We start from the raw sequence: 18,766 nt of genomic DNA on the forward strand, positions 1-18,766 counted from the left end.
AAAGCAACATAGAAGTTACTGTTTTGCTTCAGTATCTCCTTACACAAATGGTATCAAGCTGAGGTTTAAAATTAAATGGCATTATTGTATCATCACTTGAAAAGCCAGAAACGGAGGAAAAATACATAGAAAACATCTCAGATTTAGTGTAACGTTTTTTGAAATGCAAGTAGGGACAAATATGTTTCTGACTAAAATTTAGTATCAAAATCTGTTTTTCATTTTCTGCCAACAAATGATCAATATAGGTTAAATGTCTGAATTTCACTCATGGGACAGGGTGATCACATACATTTTACACACATGATGCTACTTTTAGTGCATTAGAAAGTGCATTTCAGCACATTTATCAGATTATGTCTTCAACAACAATTCCCATCTTCTCAGTATACTTGTTTTCTCTCCCAAATAAGGCTGCACCATCTCTTCAGATGTGTTGGCTCAATTGCTATACAACCATGCCTAAAACACATCACCAAAACAATTCAAAGCAACTTGCAGGGAAAAAGAAGACAAGAAACCCATGAAAGCCTGCTGAAACCAGCATAGCCCTACAGCACAGAGCAGCTGTGTACCATGCACAGAGGTGCTTTTCATGATGTGAAGACAGGCACAAGGAGTGGGAATACCTGAAGCTAAAGGTCTGGGCATTTATGGCACAGACTGGACTTGAATATAAGGAAATTTGAGGGCAGTAGCATGGAGTATTTGAAGACCATGAAAGAAGGAAAAGATAGATATGCTGAAAAAAAGGTGTGCAAAGAATACTTCATATATCTGACTGTACAGCCCTTTTTCACACAGAGAGAGATGCAAAGTAAACAGAGACTGTGAAGAGTGACACAAGTAGATGAAATAAAAAGGCTCCAGCAAAAATTAGCCAAAATATTTTTTAAAGAGAAAAGTAAATTCACCAGTTCCATTTACTGAATAAAATGGTAGATTTATCATTTGCAGCTATCACTGCCATTTGAGTAGTAACTGAAAAATGTGCAGATAGTTAACAGAAAGCAGTCTATTTGTATTAACAGCAGCTATTTCAGTCACTGTGTACAGTGAGCAGAAGATCTTCCTGATTTTAAAAAATTCATAAATATTTATACACACATATATATGTGTGTGTGTATATATATATATCTACACACAAAAATATTTATACACATATAGATATTTATACATTCCTCCACTTCCCTGGCCTTGGGCATTCTCTCTCTTCTACACTACACACTCTTATTTCTAATTTAAAAAACCCTCCAATTTTGTTTCAGATAATTTTAAAAACAGAAAGTTTCTCATCCCTCTGGGTCCTGAATTCCAAAATCATAATACAAAACAATACTGTCCATAGATTTAACTCCTTCCTAATTATTCTGGTTTTATAACATTTGCATTTGGTCATTCAATAATTTATTCTCATTTTATTAACAAGAGATTACCTTATCAATGGTTGATGCAGAGCAACCAAAGAAGCATGGACTATAACCGATATGACGGAAAGGTGGAAGTAATCAAACATAACATTGACGTAATGATGAAGGCCCTGGTGGAGGTTAAAGTGCAACTTTAAAGTTCGGCTACTAATTGGCTGTAGTGTGCTCAGGTCATCTGGTCTAAGAAGAAATTAACAGAACAACAAACAATTAGAACAATCATTTTTAACTGGCACGTTATTAATAACTGACACAAATAGCATTTTAGCATAAGTTCATACTTTGGAATGCAATGGCATCTCCCCCAAAGAAAAAAAAATAGACAAACCAGTTATGAAATCTTAAGAGACTTCAGCATTGGATTTCTTTTTTACTATCAGTTATGTCTAATGTGAACACACTACACCTATAAAGAATACAGATTTAAACAGATTAAAGAGTTAACATATATTCTTGCTTTAACAAAATCTTCTATATTTAAACTTACGAGTAGTCTGTATCCGTGAAGTGTAAATCTAATGTTAGCAGAAAATTCATTTCATTAAGCGACTCCTCAATCTACAAAGAAATTGTAGAAGCATGAAATCTTTCAGGTTCCTTATTTATACTAATTCAAATTGTACATAATGAAGCCTAAATTAACTGAATATAGTAAAGTTGAACAGTAGATTACCTTCCTCTCGTCTAACAGCATTTTTATTTTGAAAATCATCACATCATTCACAGAAACTTCCTCATTTTTGTAAAGAATCTGAAATGTTTTACTGCAAACTATATTGTCATGGACTGAAGCAGGAAAGGCAAGATCTGTTGCACCTGAAGAGAGAAACAAGTATTAATATAATTGGAAAACTCAGAGCAGCTAATAAGTGGAACTATAATTTCCATCAGTTTCATGATTATTATTAAAAGTACAAGAACATCAGTAATGTAAGTGGTTTTCTTTTCAGTCAGCAACTGATGAAGTTTGAAGGGTATATTTTGTTTCAAAGAAACATTGTCAATATTTTTAATATAGTTTGCTTTTAATATAAGTTCTGAAGAATTTCTGCTTTGTTACAAAATGAAGACACTCTTGGCATCAAAAATTTTAATAAAAATCCTGAATTCTGTATTGTTTCATCTAGCATTCATGTTAATTTTCAGGTTTTAACCACACCGAAAACAAAATTACCTACAGTTGAGACAAAGAGATTAAATGACATATACCACTCCACTGAATTAATCAAGAACAGAGATCTTTGCATCCTATTCAGGTCAAACTAATTCCATGCATATCACCTGAACCTGGCATTGCACATGCAATCTGACACTTCTGCTTTCAATTCAAAGGCTACTCATCAAAAAGAGTTCAGAAAAGTGTGATAAATGATTGGGGAATCTTTTCCTGAAAAAAAGAGTCAAAAGACTTGCAGAAGAAATGAGAAAGGGAATGATTTAAAACAGTCATTAAGGAAATATTTATTGCAACAGCAAAGGATTATCACACAAAGTATCACGATGGGTACTATCCTCTGAAAAAAACCTAAAAGAAGTTATAACGTGGAAGAACAGAAGTAACAGAAATACTGACACTTATAACTCCTCTCAAAAATAGCTCAATTGCATCAACAGCTGCCAAGACAAAATGTCTTAGAAATCATGTAAACGAGGGTGCAAAAGATTTTTTAAAATTCTTTTGATTCTTCATAATAAATTACTTCAAAGGAAGCCAGAAGGAAAAAAAAAAATCAGCAATTTGCAGTTTACAGCTTTGGGGTCTGTGATAGAATATTACTGCTCTTGGCAAACATTCCCATTTCTCTCCAGAAATGAACAAATACTGGGTTTTGCTGAAGTGTTTTCATACATATCATCAGTTTAAGTGTCCTGGACAAAATGCTGACAAAGTCTGAATCATTACAGTGTAATTCCCCTATGTATAATGCCACTTTCAGCTTACATCCATCTGTGTCATCTGTTACAGCTGAAGGGCAGAGCAGGTATGGTTTCACTTGGCACATAATCTGATATAACTGCACAGCATCAGCAAAAGGGATCTCCCACTCCTGTCTGAAACAAAAGAAGTAATGGAGACAAATGGCTGAGGTCCCACTTCCTCTGCAGTGTCCAACCCTGAGTTACAGCCCCCAGCTTTGCTGACTTCAGTGTAATGCAAACCAGCACCCCCAGAAGAGAGAGAGAAGCTACAGAGGAAAAGCTGAGTCAGGAACAGGCTGAGTTACTTCCACAAGGGGACCAAGGTCTCACAAATGTGAGGTCGTCATAGCAGAACTGCTGTTTTTTAAATCAATGATGCACTGACAGGTCACTCATTCCTAAGCTTCTATCCAGACTAAATGCCATTTCCACAACACAGGAGAAAAAATAGTTGCATGTTTTTATTATTGCATATAAATGACATATTCACTCTTACATATTTATTACTCTTGCATATAAATTAACTAGGTTTATATTTTTATTAGATATACAGGTTTCTATATATATTTATTTATTTTTTACAAGATAATTTACTCTTGCTTCATAAAATCAGACACCTCATTCCTTCCTACTCTGTCTTTGCTATTTTTTCCTCCCCCCTTTTTTTTCTCTGAAAACAAGCCACAGGTTTTTGAGAGAAGGAAGCATTCAGATTATCCTCATATCTGAAACAACCTCATAAAGGCTAAAAATACATATGTTTTTATTTTCATTTTCTACAGCACAACTACATCTCCCTTCAAATTACAAGAATAATAAAAGACCTTCACAAGGCTGCAGCTAAAGCAAGTGAATTGCCTTAATGTAATGACACTCATGCTGGGTCCCAAGAAGCTCTAATGAGCTACTAAAGGATGTGGGAAATAGAAACAGAAAAAAAACCTTATTTAAATTAATGAAGGACTGCATGATGAGCTGGGCAAGAGGTGAAAGGAGATGCAAATGAACAGGGAAAAAAGGAAAAATCTTAAGACTATGTATTTGACTCGGGGAGATAAAAGGAGGAGAGAGATCAAACAAAGGGTCTGTTGGAGAGGGGAAAACACAGCTAAAGTAAGGAAACTGCAGGTAACTTGTGTAGAGTCCACGGAGAGCTAGAAGTAGGCAAAACTGGAGAGGAGAGGGAAAATCATGACATGACAAAGTGAATACGATTTAGAATAGGTAAGTATGAGAAAGGCTGAAGAGAGAAAAGTACAGAAAGAAGCACCTGGACACCATTCTCAAAAGTGAGAGCTGTGGGATCCTGACCAGCCTCCTCTACGGTCAACAAGTAACATTTTCGCACAATGAATCAGCACAGTTCTAGTCTATGCTGAGACCAATAGCAGCTATTTTCTACACAACATTGCAGTCTCAAGAACTGAGATCAGCTTTTCCTCCTTCTGGAGCAGGAGGGCTGCATGTGGGCCTGTAGCACCCAGTTCTGCTAAATCAAGCTAAATAGAAATGGAAAGCAGAGGTTCTCGGCAAGACCTAGCACTATGATGTCCACAAGAAGGACAAACTAACCCCCTTTCACTGACCAGCTTGTACCCTTCCTTCTGCTTTGCTGTGGGACAAACATTATCAGTAACTACCTAAAAAACCAAATCAAGAAACTGATCTAAAAAGAGCCCCAGTTTTTGGACTTGAAGGGGTTTGGGTTTTTTGTAAAATGGTTGCTTGTCAGCTGAATGAGTTCCCAGGTTGAGTTCCCAGACCAAATCAGACACATGTGTCAACAAACACAGAGCAGTATGAAGGTAAGACAAAGCGGCCAGGAGGAATCAAGGGCTGGTTTTTTTTCTTTGTCAGAACTGCTGATCTAAACTCACACCAAACTGCAGTCTTAATGCTTATACCCTTTATGCCTAGTAACAAGAAACAAGAGCTAACACATATGTCACAATTGACTAATGAGACTGCAGCTTTCTGAAATAACAGCCTAAGACCATTCAAAAATACACCATGAAAAACTTCTTTTTTCAGCAATATCAATCATATAATTGTCACTTCTCAAAAAGTATGTTTTACTAAAGGATGTTTACCAGACCCAAATTCTCTCAACTACATTAAACTTTTCCTTTGAAGTGGAGTAATCTTGGCTCATCAGAACTATTCATTTATCTCACACAAATCCAAGAAATATTTAGGAAGCTTGACCAAAATTCAGTACCTACATTGTTGCTGTACTCAGAGCTACTTTCAAAATAGCGTTAAAAATTCAGGTTTCAGTAACATCCTTTCACATTTTTTCAGACTGTATTAGGTTTTTCTTCCTTGAAATTCTTGTAATTCCATGCAACATTTGAAAACTTAATTAATATTTTGCTTTTCACATTTTTACACCTGAGGTATGGTCTACAAAGAATTAGGTGAACCCTAACAGGTTTCTCTGGCTTTAGTTTGCCTGGACATAGAAACCAAAAACGAATGACAGGTTTAAAAAAGAAAAAATATAAGGGAATTCTGTTCAGGAGGTTAAATCAATTTTCAAGTTTACTACTAGAGAATAACAGAGTAAGTTTGAAAACTGCATCCTTTCAAAATATTCTTTCCAGAAAAAGAATAGGCTTCTCAATCTGTGTAAGAGTCTGAACCTGAAATTTTCCACTGCTTTCAGATACTTAGGTCTGCCCTTGGTCATCTTGGAGAAGACTGAGCAGAGCAGTGGAAAAAACACTAATATAAAGGAATCACTATGTTTTGCCATCAGCAGAGGCAATCAGCAGATGAAAAATAGCAACACAAATTCTGTAATCAACTTTTAAGTCCCGTTGCTAAGAATAATATATATTTGCATTGTGTTAGTAACAAAATCAAAAATGCTTACGTATTAGTTATAAAAATACATGACAAAAGGTGTAATCTCTCAATTAGCAAGGCAAGATAATGATCTAATTTACTGAAAAGTTTTTGCACTTACCAGCTCCATGCAACAAACTAGCTTCCAATATGTGTGGAATTCTTGGAGGAATTTTCATAGACGCACGAATCTGGTAAAAGCTAAAGCAAAAGGTAGTGATTTGCAACAGATGCGTTACAGTAAATCTCATTCACCATATACAGATATATTGACAAAGGCAAGAATGGATAATGGGAAAGAGAAACAGTTCAAAGAAGTCTACAAAGCTTTATACTGTCTTACTTGACCCTTTATCTTGTTATGGCTTTGCTTTGCTTGTTTTGAATTATTAACCAAAGCAGTAGCCAAACATGAATAAAATGAAGTCCCAACAGAGCACTAGTTTTTCCATACCCCAGAGTTGGGGCAAATGTTTGTAAAGACATGCAGTAAACTACACTGGAAAATTGGTATGAATGAAAAATCAGGATTATCACCTATACTACAGTCAGAAGGATCTGCCATGTAGCACATCTACAGGACTGCTGTAATCAGCTCTGACACTGAAGGAGGTGAAACTGCGGTTTGTACAACTCTCCCCTCCAGGATCCCCTGAAAACACACCGCCTACCAGGCACTCCCTATATTGTTTGCAGCCACCAGCTATGCAAAAGTGCAAATAAAGGGTCACACTAGGCAAAACATGACAGTACCTTTATGCTATCAAAGCCAGGAACTGCAGGCTTCAAGCCTAAAAATGAGAAAAACTCCAACACAAGCCTTTAGGGTCTCTACCCCATCTCTAAACCATTTTTAATCTTATTTAGCTCCATACCATTTCCAACTTTGATTTTCACCTAAGAAACCCTTAACTGTCAGTAGACTGATTTTATGGAAGCCCTTACATAGCAAAAGCACCCACAAATACATTAGATGACACATTCTAACCATCTCATCGTATTTCAGATAATTTATTTTTGTTTGAGGAGTTAGCTTCAGCTCCTCAGTGAGCTGATGTGACCTACCACATAGCTCCACAAACACTAAGACCAGTGAAAGGGAGGCAGCACAAACACAGGTACAGAGAGGAAGAAAACCCCACCTTTTTGGCAGAAGCATGTTCCAAAATGCCCTTAGGAGTACACATTCACCCTTCATATTTCACTCACAGTGTACACCCAATCACAGTCAAGGTTTTCATCATCCTCAAAAATCCAAATCCAAACCCATCTATTTGTGGTTTTCTGATTTTGGCTTCTAACCCTTCAACTAAAGCTCACCATCTGGGACTTCACTACAACTGATGTCACTGTGTATTAGCCTAACAATCAGCCAGTGAAAAAGCTCTTAATTTAATTCTTACACAAAATTTAAAAGTCAGCTTTAGTCTTATCAAAACTTATATGTCAAAGAATAGGAATATAGTGGATTAGTAACACTGTTAGTGATAAGAGATGAAGTGATTCCTACTTTTTAAAAATGGACCAAAACTTAAACTATTGCAAGCTACTAGTTACACATTTAATTTTTGGAAATCCACAGGTCAAACATGATTCCAAATACACTCCCTAAGTGATTCATAAATAGCAAATTAATTCATTTTGTACTGGGTTAAGGAAATATAAATTAACATTAGGCTTTCACTGTTATCTTCTCCAAGAGCATAAAAAATTGAGAAGATTAAGAGTGCCCTCTCAACATTAACCCAGGGGGATGCAGTGTAGTCCTTTTTTCTGGGTCAGATGAGACTTCCACATCCAATTAGTTACTCATTTCACCTGTACTGAAGAAACATGATACATGATAATGTACAATAGCCTCAGCAAGGAGATACTTTCCACCAGCCCCAGCTTCACAGTGTCATTTTTGGATTCACAGTAAACATTCATCAAGAGCCTGATGCCCTACCACTACTAGCTGTGTCTTTCCATGATCCTAATGACCAGCCTGTCATAATAAAGCATACTGCTTGTTATTCCATGTATTAAAAGAATGTATAATTATTGATATGGTTTACATTAAATATTTTGTTGCAGTTTTCTATTAAAACATCATATCTCAGTAATTTCAGAAATGTGCCACACATTTTAATTCACCTTGGCTTTATCCTACCAAACTGGGTCATTCTATTAGAATTTTAAAAATCCAAAATCGGCATCATTCTCAGCTGATGTTTAGAAGCATGTGACAGCTCTGCAGAGTGTGACTTTAACTCAAGATTAACAACTTTATCACATGTGGATAGATTACTGAATAAGGACTGTAACAAGGTAAAATGAAAGGCAAAATAAAAACATTGAATACAAAAAAGGTGCAATGGGATATTCCCATTACTTAATCCAATAAGACTCATTCAGCCTAGAGATACTATTAAGTGACTGTTTACAATTTGTGCTTCAAAGAAAACGATCAATAGAATTGTTCATGCTTGAAATGTAATTTGTGAAACCAAAAGGCTGTTAGGAACATCCTTCCTTTCTTATTATTATTTGCTTGCAATTAACCAAGAGTAGACCATTCTATCCTTTTTCTTCAGTAAACCCTTTACCTGCCTGAAATTTTTATTTGGTTTAATGGGGAAATGAAGGTGTCTTGTTTGCTTGTTTGAGACAGACGGTTTTGATTTTCAGTAGATTTATACTTTAAGCAGTTTAGAACATAAAACATTCAATTGTTACTCTGAATAATAAAATCTTGTAGGAGTTCAGCAAAGGGAAAATATGTAAACATTAATTCAAAATCTTATGCCTAGATAGATGACAGAATTATTTAACTGCACCAAGGTATTTAAATAAGAAAAGCAGCCCCCTACACAGTATTTACCTGAATTATTCACTGTCATTCATCTTTAAATACTGTATTAAGAAGCTATCTGCCAATGAAGACTGAAACAGGATACTTGATTCACAAAGGTATTATATTTGAAATTTGTAAATAAGGAAATATTTTTTAAAGTTATGATCTACATTTCTCGTTTTAGAGCAAATTTTAAAATTAATGTAAAAAAATGCATCAAGCTTCATCACTCTTATCTTCAAGCCCTGCCTTCCTCATATTGCCATCTTTTGTTCAATCCACTGATCAATTTGTGCTGAAATATTTCCATTTCTATTAAAAACCAAAACAAAACCAAGTCATTTTCAATTTCATGGCTACAAACATTGTTTAGCTCTCATAGGGACAACTGACTCATAAACCTGATTTATTTGGCCTACACATAACAGTTCAGTATCAAGGACTTGTTACCTATCACATTCACTTGTCCCAAATATCCTTAAAACACTCTATAAATAAGATCTGAATGCAATCAGCTCTCCACTGTCTCATGTATTAATTCTCCATTATCTAATGTAATGAGAGAATGAAGGTATCCTGAGTAATGGAAAATCCCATGATAACAATGCTACAGATCACACAACTGATGGTGCAGCAAGTGTGCCCAAATCAATGAAGTAAACACCAGTCTACCAATGCTTTCAAACCCCAGTCCAGCTTCTTCCAGATGGTGGAACATGGGAGATATAATCACATAGTTGCAGGCTTACCACTAGAATTTTTCAGACATAACAGTTCAGGTCCATTGCTGTGTCTATACTGAACTGCTTTCCTGAAGCCCAGTGGAAGAGAGAACCCAGTACAAGCACCTCAGAGCATGGCCCATGCTAAAGCAAAGCCAGTGAGCCTCACGTGCCCAACCTCAGTACAGCACATTTTCTCTAACATGCACCTCTAAGTCCCAGGAGCATGATGGGAATAATCAAACTGATCTTGCACCAGTCTGGTTCCTTTTCAAGTCCTGATTCTGACAGCAACCTAGAAAAATGCTCTAGTGATAATAGAGACAGGGGCTTCAGGTTCGTATAGAGATTTATGTAAAGCAGAAATATAGATTTATGTAGAGCTTTGCAGTCAGCATTAAGATTCTAGACAAGTGCTAGGGCTCTTAAAGCACAGACTAATCATCTAGTTTTTTATGTGAAGATTTTTGAAGAATAATTTGAAAAAAACTGTTACAATCTGTCCCTTAACTTCTGTTTTGACTGCACTACATGAAAAAACCACCATTTTGAGATTATTAAGGTTTATTTTTTCAGAAAACAAATCAGATGTATTTTGACAAATATGCTTTAAAGCTACTCTGTTTTGAAGAAAAGAATCAATGGTATTCAAAAAAGTGGTACACTGTAAGAATCACCCGTAAAAACAGCAACATCCATCAGACTATCATTTGTGTCATTAGCTCAAGCATGACAACTGGGTATTTCACTAAACTGAGAACAAAACAACAGAAATACCACCAAGAACTTTAACTTACAGTATGACAGAAAATGCATTTAAAAATTAATCATGAGCAAGAGCCTGATATACGCTAACTGTTAAATTACCCTGACAGATTATGCCATGATGTTTAGAATCAGCACCTGATAATTCAGCAATATACATTTGGGTGATCTTAGATGATAGAGCTAGGGTTTGGCACTTTAAAAGGCTGGGCTATAGTGGCAGCTTCAGGAAGTTGAGCCTGAACATGAATCACTGCATTACAGGCAGTGCAGGGAATACAGCTGGATGAAGATCCGACCACACCAAGAACAGATTTTGAATGAGTCTTTAGAACCATTTTTTCAAGACAACGAGCAGCTTGCTACAGCTTGATGTTCATGGTGTTGATGTGATTTGAAGGACAGGCTCCAGAGGGAGGCTGAGTAAATGGAACTTGAAACAGTCTCAAGGTTACTGAAGCATTGGAGCAGATAAGCTATGGAATCTCCCCTTATGGAAACTTTCAAGACGTGAAGGGACAGCGCTCCAAGCAACATGGTTTGTATCAAGTTCAGCAGGAGGAGGGTCAGAACTGTATGATATGCTACTATCCCTTCCAGCCTGAATCAGTCTATGATCCTGGAAGTTAAAGGAAACTTGAAAAATGGGGTTCAGCAGCTTCCAACTTGATGACTGAAAGGCAACACAGTAAAAACCACATATGGTCAGGAACTGGTACACAAAACAACGTACACCTATGCATAATAGAGCATATTCCAGCTCCCGGTTCTCATAAGTCCACACAGGAAAAATCCCTCTCAACAGCTGATTTACTTGCTTCTCTGAAATGCAGCATCTTTTAGTTCCTATTAAATTTCAAATATCATTGACTTAGGAAGAAAAAGGATGACCTACAATACCACCTCTGAAAATTTGCCAACCCCTCCTTCTCTAAATGCTTACAGCATTTACCTTTACTTATCTTGGCCACAGACACAAGGTCTACAATGAATATCAGATCTCCGGCTCTAGCTGCGCTACTTTATCAAACAGTTTGACAGCCATCCCCTAAAAGGTACCTTTGCTTTTGCTTCAATGTGGGAGATAGTCTAAACATTTGAGATGTCTACTGAGACAGCATTCAAGCACAGCTGAAGTGGGCAGCTTATAATATCCAGGCGACTTCTGTCAAGCCCAGTCTATGCAGTCATTCCTAAGTAAATATATGCACGTGCCTGCTTGTGTCCGCTTATGTCATTTGGTCCTCAATGCCATTATATGCAAATACATAACCATGATATTAAAAGGTTCAAGGATATCTGGAGCTTAGTGTCGTTACCCAGACTTTGTAGGAAAAGGTGTTCTGAAATAAATAACTAGAATTACTGTTCTCCTGTAGGCAAAGGACACCTCTGTTGTCTAGCCTGTATGAAGAATTAAATCTTGTTCATCAAGATGTGTTAAAATCTTGAAGATTCAAAAATCTGGCGTGTGTCAGAAAAATGCTTTCCCACACAGAAAATTGATAGATTTCCTTTTTTTATCCCCATCAAGCAGGAACTTCATTTAGATAGGCATAAGTAAGGGAGTTTTTACCATATTTTTGGAAAATGGTAATTTATAATCTGAGCAGGAAATAGGTTTATCAATAACTGGAATGTATTTTGCTACTGACAAAAACAGAAATGCACGAAGTAATAGTGATTTGACATTTTTTGTGCTCCCACATGGAACTACAGGGAGTAATGCTTGCACGTGCAATCATAAAGTACAACCACTATTAAAAAAAAATAAAATCTCAGATATTAAAAAAGCATATGAGCATTTATGGCAATAGCTGCACAAGAATTTACTTGAAAAATCACTTAGTTTGTCAGCTAAAGAACATTCCAAGGCAAGTGTACATTCTGAAAAAGCTTTATAACACACTTCATCATTGAGATGAAACTTATTTGCAATTCCTTTTGCCAGGAAGAGGAAAGGCAGAAGCGTGTACAGCAGAGTCTGAGTCTTCCTTAAATCCCAGTGCACTCACTGTACACTTAAACGTGCTCAGTCACGTTAACAAGAGCAAGCACTGAATGTCATGGACTGTAAAACTCACATGCACATTGGGTCACCTGCAGGGCAGATTCTAAATTTATCATTTAGCCAAATGGAAGAACAGCTGTGACTCGGTATATGCAAAACCTCAGGAGAGCTCTTGGGATCTACTGAGTGCAGGGCCCTATTAAAAACACACTCTCCACTGCAGACTGCCACTCAGACTTCTCCTTTTTCCAAGGTAAGCTGTGGCTCAGGCAAGCACGGCTCGTTTGGTGCAGAAGGAAACAGAGCTGGAGATAAACTGGGGGCAGCAATTCCATGGAGGCAGCATCAGACTGACCCTGGCAGAGCTGTGTCTTCTACAGATCAGACCTCTTCCCCGTGGGAGCAAAGGGGCATTAACAGAAACTCCCACTGCAGTGAGAGGCTGAGTCAGCAAAATACTGAAAGGATCCAATGATGAGAAAAAATAAATTCCTTTATTTCTGTTCAACAGCCTTCTGTTCTACAAGATAAGCCCCTTGCTACTGGAGAGACCTTACATCCCTAATTCTTTCATGGATTTATAAAAAAAAATCTTGAAAGCAGTAAAAACATTTAGCATTTCAGATGGTCACAAGCCAATAGTGACAAATGCCAACATACTTTTTTAGGCAATCTGAGTACACCTGTAATGTTTAAAGCATTCCATATAATTTGGAACACAAATACTGTATCTTAAACTTCTCCCCAAATTTGCCACATTTTTAAAATAACCTCATAAGCATGCTGTAAAAGGTAACCCAGGCAAAGAGGAAAATTGGAATGGAAGTAAAATAAGGTGCAATGGAACAGAAATAAGAGAACAGAAAAAGAGAGAATAAAGCACAGGCAATAAAATGTTAATTATTGAAGTGCAAAATTAAAAACAGAATTGGTTAGACTTGTTCCTCACCAGGAGACATGCGCAGTCATCTATAAAAATTTAATCCCACCAAACCCAGTTGGGGCCCACGGGATACTAAATGGACACCAAACTAGTTACATGGCTTATCTAGACAGGGAATTATTTAATACAAGTACAGAATGCACAGAAAGATTTGTATCTTGCAATCACTTTGCAATAAGTACTTCTAATATGGACCAATATGAGATTACACTGTGCTATAATTGTGGGATTTATCTGAGAAACTCTAATTCAGATACTTGAGCAGCAGGAAAACTATCATGCCCTATGTTTAAAATCTTTCAGCAATCTCTTCAATGAAAAATCCATGTATTTCCCTGCTGACTTTTATTAAGATGAATAACACAATGGGAAAACTTAGAGGAAATAGATAAGAGGTTCTCATTTATTTGAAACTTTCCTTGAAAGTTAATTACTTTTTTGAAGTACCTCTCAGGTCTAGAGCACACATTTCTGAAAATTAGTCTTACGTATAAACAAAATAGTAATTAGATCAAAAGTTTGATGAGAGCTATTTGGGAGACTAATACCTCAACTAAGTCAAAGCAGCCTGTTATGAAACAGGATTAAATACGTAAAACAGGAGAGAGGGGAAAGTAAATGCAACTGGAGATTTTGCCTTATTATTACAAAAGCCTTTTCACCACATTCTTTCCACAAGGCACACTCAGGGAGGATTCCTGCAATGGTTATGAACATCCATTAAAAAACTTGAAAGGGGAACAGACTCAAATAAGTATTGCTTTTTAAGAGACACAAACATGCAGTACTAGATGAGTTCTTTTTTAATGAAATGTATCTTAACTTATATTAGCTTGTGTTTATAATTTTTGTTCCTCTTTATTTCCTGTCCTTACTGAAGAGAAAAAGAGAGAAATCATACTAAATTTCCTTTTATCTTTAAAGAACAACAGTCCCATAAAGCTTACCTTCAGGAATAATTATTTCTCATTTTCTCTTATAACTTTTCAACTCTATTTAGCCTGAAAGTAGTTTTCATTTGACTTTTTGATTTGTCATATTAGCCTTGCAAATGATATATCACAATTGTTTGACCACTTTGTGGCTTGGAACTTTTTAGTTTTCTGATAAGAAAAGTATGGGATGTTAGGTTTTCCTGATATACAGGGCCACAATTTTATAAGCTCCAGCCCTTGCAAACAGGCATCAGTTTTTAATAAGGCATATCATAACACATTAATTTTGAAGTCAAAGTTTAGCAAACGCTTCAGATGGGAAACCAGAAGACAACTCATTTTCTGGCATTCACTAATCTTTCAAATTTCGTAAGTTTTGAAGCTGTGCAATTCTATTTCTTTCATCTGTCAGTAAACTAGAATACAAGCCTTACAATTCACTTTGCACCTTATATGAATGAAAGGAATCTCTGTTTTAATAGCAAATAGCAAACATTTAACTAGAGATGGAAAATCAGATACCACAAAGAAAACTGTTGCAAAAAATCATGACAAAAGAGTCCACGTGAACTACCATATCTTATGTAAGACGCATCAAAGAGAGGTAAGTCATCCCTTACCAACATCTTCATCTTTTCCCCTGTAGTAAGTTGTCATTCAGCTTCAGCTGTCATGTAAGCTAAAAGTCACATTAGCTCCTGTCATTCAATTTTTTAAAATGAAACACTGTAGTTTCAAATATAATGTACTGCTCTGTGATGTTATTAGTACACCAAGAAAGAAAAGTAATCTCTCAGATATAGAAGTGTCTCCCTTTTTTTCCTTCATGCAAGGCAAATTTTCATGATTCATTTAAATCACCTTAAGCCAGTACTGCCACAGGTAGAAGCATTTTGCAAATGCTCCACCAAACCCTCTTTTACATATTTTTGTCCCTCCTCAGATAACCATCAACTGTATGGTAAAACAAACCAACATGCTCATCCACCTGGAAAGGCAAAAACGAATCCAGTAGAGGCTATTACAGAAGGCAGGATCACACAGCCAGGGAGAGAGTGTTCCCTTCAGTGACATGACATGACATGGGCTGAGGACAGGCTGAGCTAGTGGTGGGGCTCCATGCTCAGAAATAAGTGAAATTGTACTGCCACTTCCAGTAAATTATTTTTTCCCTCCACTTCAAGAGTTTCAACTCCAAAAACACTGAGAAGCAGAACTGCTGGCTGCATATTGCATTTATGTATTTATTATTAACATAAATCTTAAGAAATAATCTCAGAGAATATTACACTTCACAATGTATACAATGTCACAAAGCAAGTAATGAAAAGTTAGCAGCATAAATTAAAAACTGTTTCTCTAAATTATGATGATCCTAAAAGCTTATGTATGTCAGAGAGTAAAGTGAGCATTCAAGATTGGAAAGAAAAACTCTTGTTGCTGTTCTTGAACAGACTTTTGGACATTATAGGGCCACCTCCTACAGCAACAATATCTTCCGTCTCCTAAGACCTACCCTATCCAGTACATTCACAAGAATTAAACTTCTGATGCTAGTTTAAATAAATGAAACAAATTACAGGAGAACAAACACACTAAGTAGCTGAATCCCTTTTTCTCTTGCCATGTTCTACAAGCTGGATACCCTGAAGATAAATAGTACCTGCTGAACCTGTTTAACAAGTTAAAAAAAATTAAGCAAGCAAAAAAAAAATTGCTTTTTTAAAGTCTACATTTTTCAAAGGCTTCTGTTTTGTGAAAACTGTAACAAGCACCTCAGAAAACCTCAAATGGTATCCAAAATATTTTGAAATCAATTTTGTGTAGGAATGCATTCAGGCAAGGTAGGAAACAAATTGCTGAAAGGAAGGCATGCAGAAGTACTATGAAATGAAAACTGAGAAGAATATGATCAGGAAAAGATAAAAACTCCATCGAGGAAGCACTAACCATAGCAGCATGACTGAAATGCAGAGATGGTCATCAAGGATCAAGGTGATCATATAATTTACTTTCTACATACACTGAGGAACCTCAAACTTTCCATGCATCTGGCTATGTAATTCATTTTGTTCCCCTTATAAAGCTGACCTCCTACCACTGCTGCCTGTAAGTTGGGATCTGCAAAATCCACTGAAGAAGAATCTGAGTTCTCCTTGCAGAGTTGGAAGCTGAGGGTTTCTACTGCTCTGGATGCCTTTCTATCATCTCCTCCTTCCTCCTTTCCGAGCTGACCTACAGAAAGGGACTTGGCATTCTGGAAGTGATTAGGGTCCCTTTCTCTGCCAAGTACCAGAGCTGGGTCTCTCTGACTTCTGCAATAACCTGATTCCTTCTCTGTGCCAGTCAAGCAAGCTGGCATCTGGGAAACCCTATCCATTCTTATAGTAAGGGGATGTCAAGAATAATGTCTTGAAATTTAGACAGTACTTTTACAATATAAGGACTTCTGCAAGAAATGAAGTTTAAGGAATTCTGTTTACCCCTTTTCCTCAGTCCTGTCCTCCCAGGCATGCAACTCTTGCCCCTGCAAGACATTTGACACCTTTCTCAATTACAGCAGTGCACCACTTGCAGAGCAGTTCTGGACACTAGTCAGATCCAGCAGCTCAGCCAGCACAACCCACAGGGCAGGGCACTGCAGTGGCACGAAGCTGTCAGCAACAAAGGAGGTGGAAACTGCAAACTGGCATTGCCAGGTGAGCTCTGTATCTCCACATGAGGGCTTAGGGAAATTAGAATTGACATACCTGACATAGTCTGTCATAACTCTGTATCCTAGGGGCAGGGATGCCAACTGAGAGGAATGCAAAAGTTCAGACAGAGGTTTTGTTTCAAAACATATGAATCTCTAGGCTGCTCTCATTGAGCAGATCATAATGACATAATGGTCTCTCCTGTTCCAGAGATATCTTCCTAACACGGAGGGTGGAACTTTTATGGACATTTCTCTCAGGACACAGTCCACGGTTACAGTTAGACCAACCCAAAAGCTGGCTGGTGACAGAAGTAGGCATCCCATTCCTCCTGTGTACTTTATGCTCCTTCTGCACTACCACTGACAGAATATCTGATGTGGACCAGGGAGATTTAGAAAAATATAACCCAGAATGATTCTGGTTTTGCCAGTTTTTTTCTGCTGGTTTACCATGCTGAGCTGACCAACCATAAGCTAAAAGAGCATGACTGCAGGCACACAGGAAGCACCAGATGCAGGATCACCCTACACAGGCAGCTGCTATCCAACAGATCACCCTATCTGTAAGACCTTTACCATTAGCCCTGTGTTCCTGTCAGCTTAACCCACTCTCTGACTACAAGCAAGCCCATCTTACTGATCTGACTGCAGGAGCAAACAAAGCAGGAGACAACCATGCATATCACGCCTTTTGGTAGATACGTGCTCAGGCCAGCTATACAGAAATTTCACGACTATAAGGCGCACCCTTTAGACTAAAATTTTCCCCCGAACCTGGAAGTGTGCCTTATAGTCCGGTGCGCCTTATCTGATGTACAAAGTTTGGAAATTTGCGAACCCAGAAGTGCGAGCTGCGAGCTGAGCCAGGACCTGTGGGAGCTGCAGCCGTGCAGGGGCAGTCGGGAACCACGGGAGCCGCGGCCACCGGGCGGGGAAAACGGGGAACAGGCGTTGCCACTGGCCAGGGAGAAGCGGGGGGAAGCAGTGCAGCTGTGGGGAAGCGCCAAGAAGCGCCCCAGGAAAGCGCTGAGAAGCGGCGAAAAAACGCCATGGGAAAGCGCTGAAAAGTGGCAAAAAAGTGCCATGGGAAAGCACTGAGAAGTGGCGAAAAAGCGCCCCAAGAAAAGTGGCACAAAAGCGCTGCAGGAAAGCGGCGAAAAGCGGCGAAAAAGTGCCACGGGAAAGTGGCAAAAAGCTGTGAAAAAGTGCCGCGGAAAAGTGGCAAAAAGTGGTGAAAAAGCGCCGTGGGAAAGCAACGAAAAACGGCGAAAAAGCGCTGCGGGAAAGCGCTGAGAAGCGGCGCCACCACCAGCCGAGGGGAAGCCGGGATGCAGTGCAGCTGCGTGGTGGGAGCTGAGAGCCTTGAGCCGTGCCAGCCGGCGCTGGGGGCGGGCGGGAGTGCCGGGGCCCGCTGCACGGGGAGGGCGCCTGGGGCTGCGTTTAAAGGCTACACCGATCTTTGAAAAATGTTTGCAAATTGAGCACCTGCCAGTAATTCGTTACTTTGTTGCGCACCGCGCGGCTCCTCGCTGCAAAAAAATAGTGCGCCCTATAGTCCGGTGCGCCTTATATGATCTACAAAGTTGCAAAAGTTGCCAACTCCTGAGGGGTGCGCCTTATAGTCCGGTGCGCCTTATGGTCATGAAATTACAGTAAATG

The 18,766-nt window shown here is 38.1% G+C and overlaps 1 protein-coding gene across 4 annotated transcripts in view; it reads right to left on the reverse strand.

The window, feature by feature from the left end:
• The window catches only part of FAM135A (family with sequence similarity 135 member A), an 82,614-nt gene that overhangs the window by 36,932 nt on the left and 26,916 nt on the right, over positions 1-18,766 (reverse strand). For all 4 annotated transcript variants that reach the window (XM_033054788.1, XM_033054786.1, XM_033054787.2 and 1 more), the window contains exons 4-7: positions 6,319-6,398; positions 2,104-2,246; positions 1,918-1,988; positions 1,437-1,610 (exon numbers count right to left, since the gene is read on the reverse strand). In XM_033054788.1, coding sequence (XP_032910679.1) covers positions 1,437-1,610; positions 1,918-1,988; positions 2,104-2,246; positions 6,319-6,398 — 468 coding nt within the window. The remainder of the gene's footprint in view (positions 1-1,436; positions 1,611-1,917; positions 1,989-2,103; positions 2,247-6,318; positions 6,399-18,766) is intronic.

This window comes from Catharus ustulatus, chromosome 3, assembly GCF_009819885.2.
Source record: "Catharus ustulatus isolate bCatUst1 chromosome 3, bCatUst1.pri.v2, whole genome shotgun sequence".
In the NCBI taxonomy this organism is placed as follows: domain Eukaryota; kingdom Metazoa; phylum Chordata; class Aves; order Passeriformes; family Turdidae; genus Catharus; species Catharus ustulatus.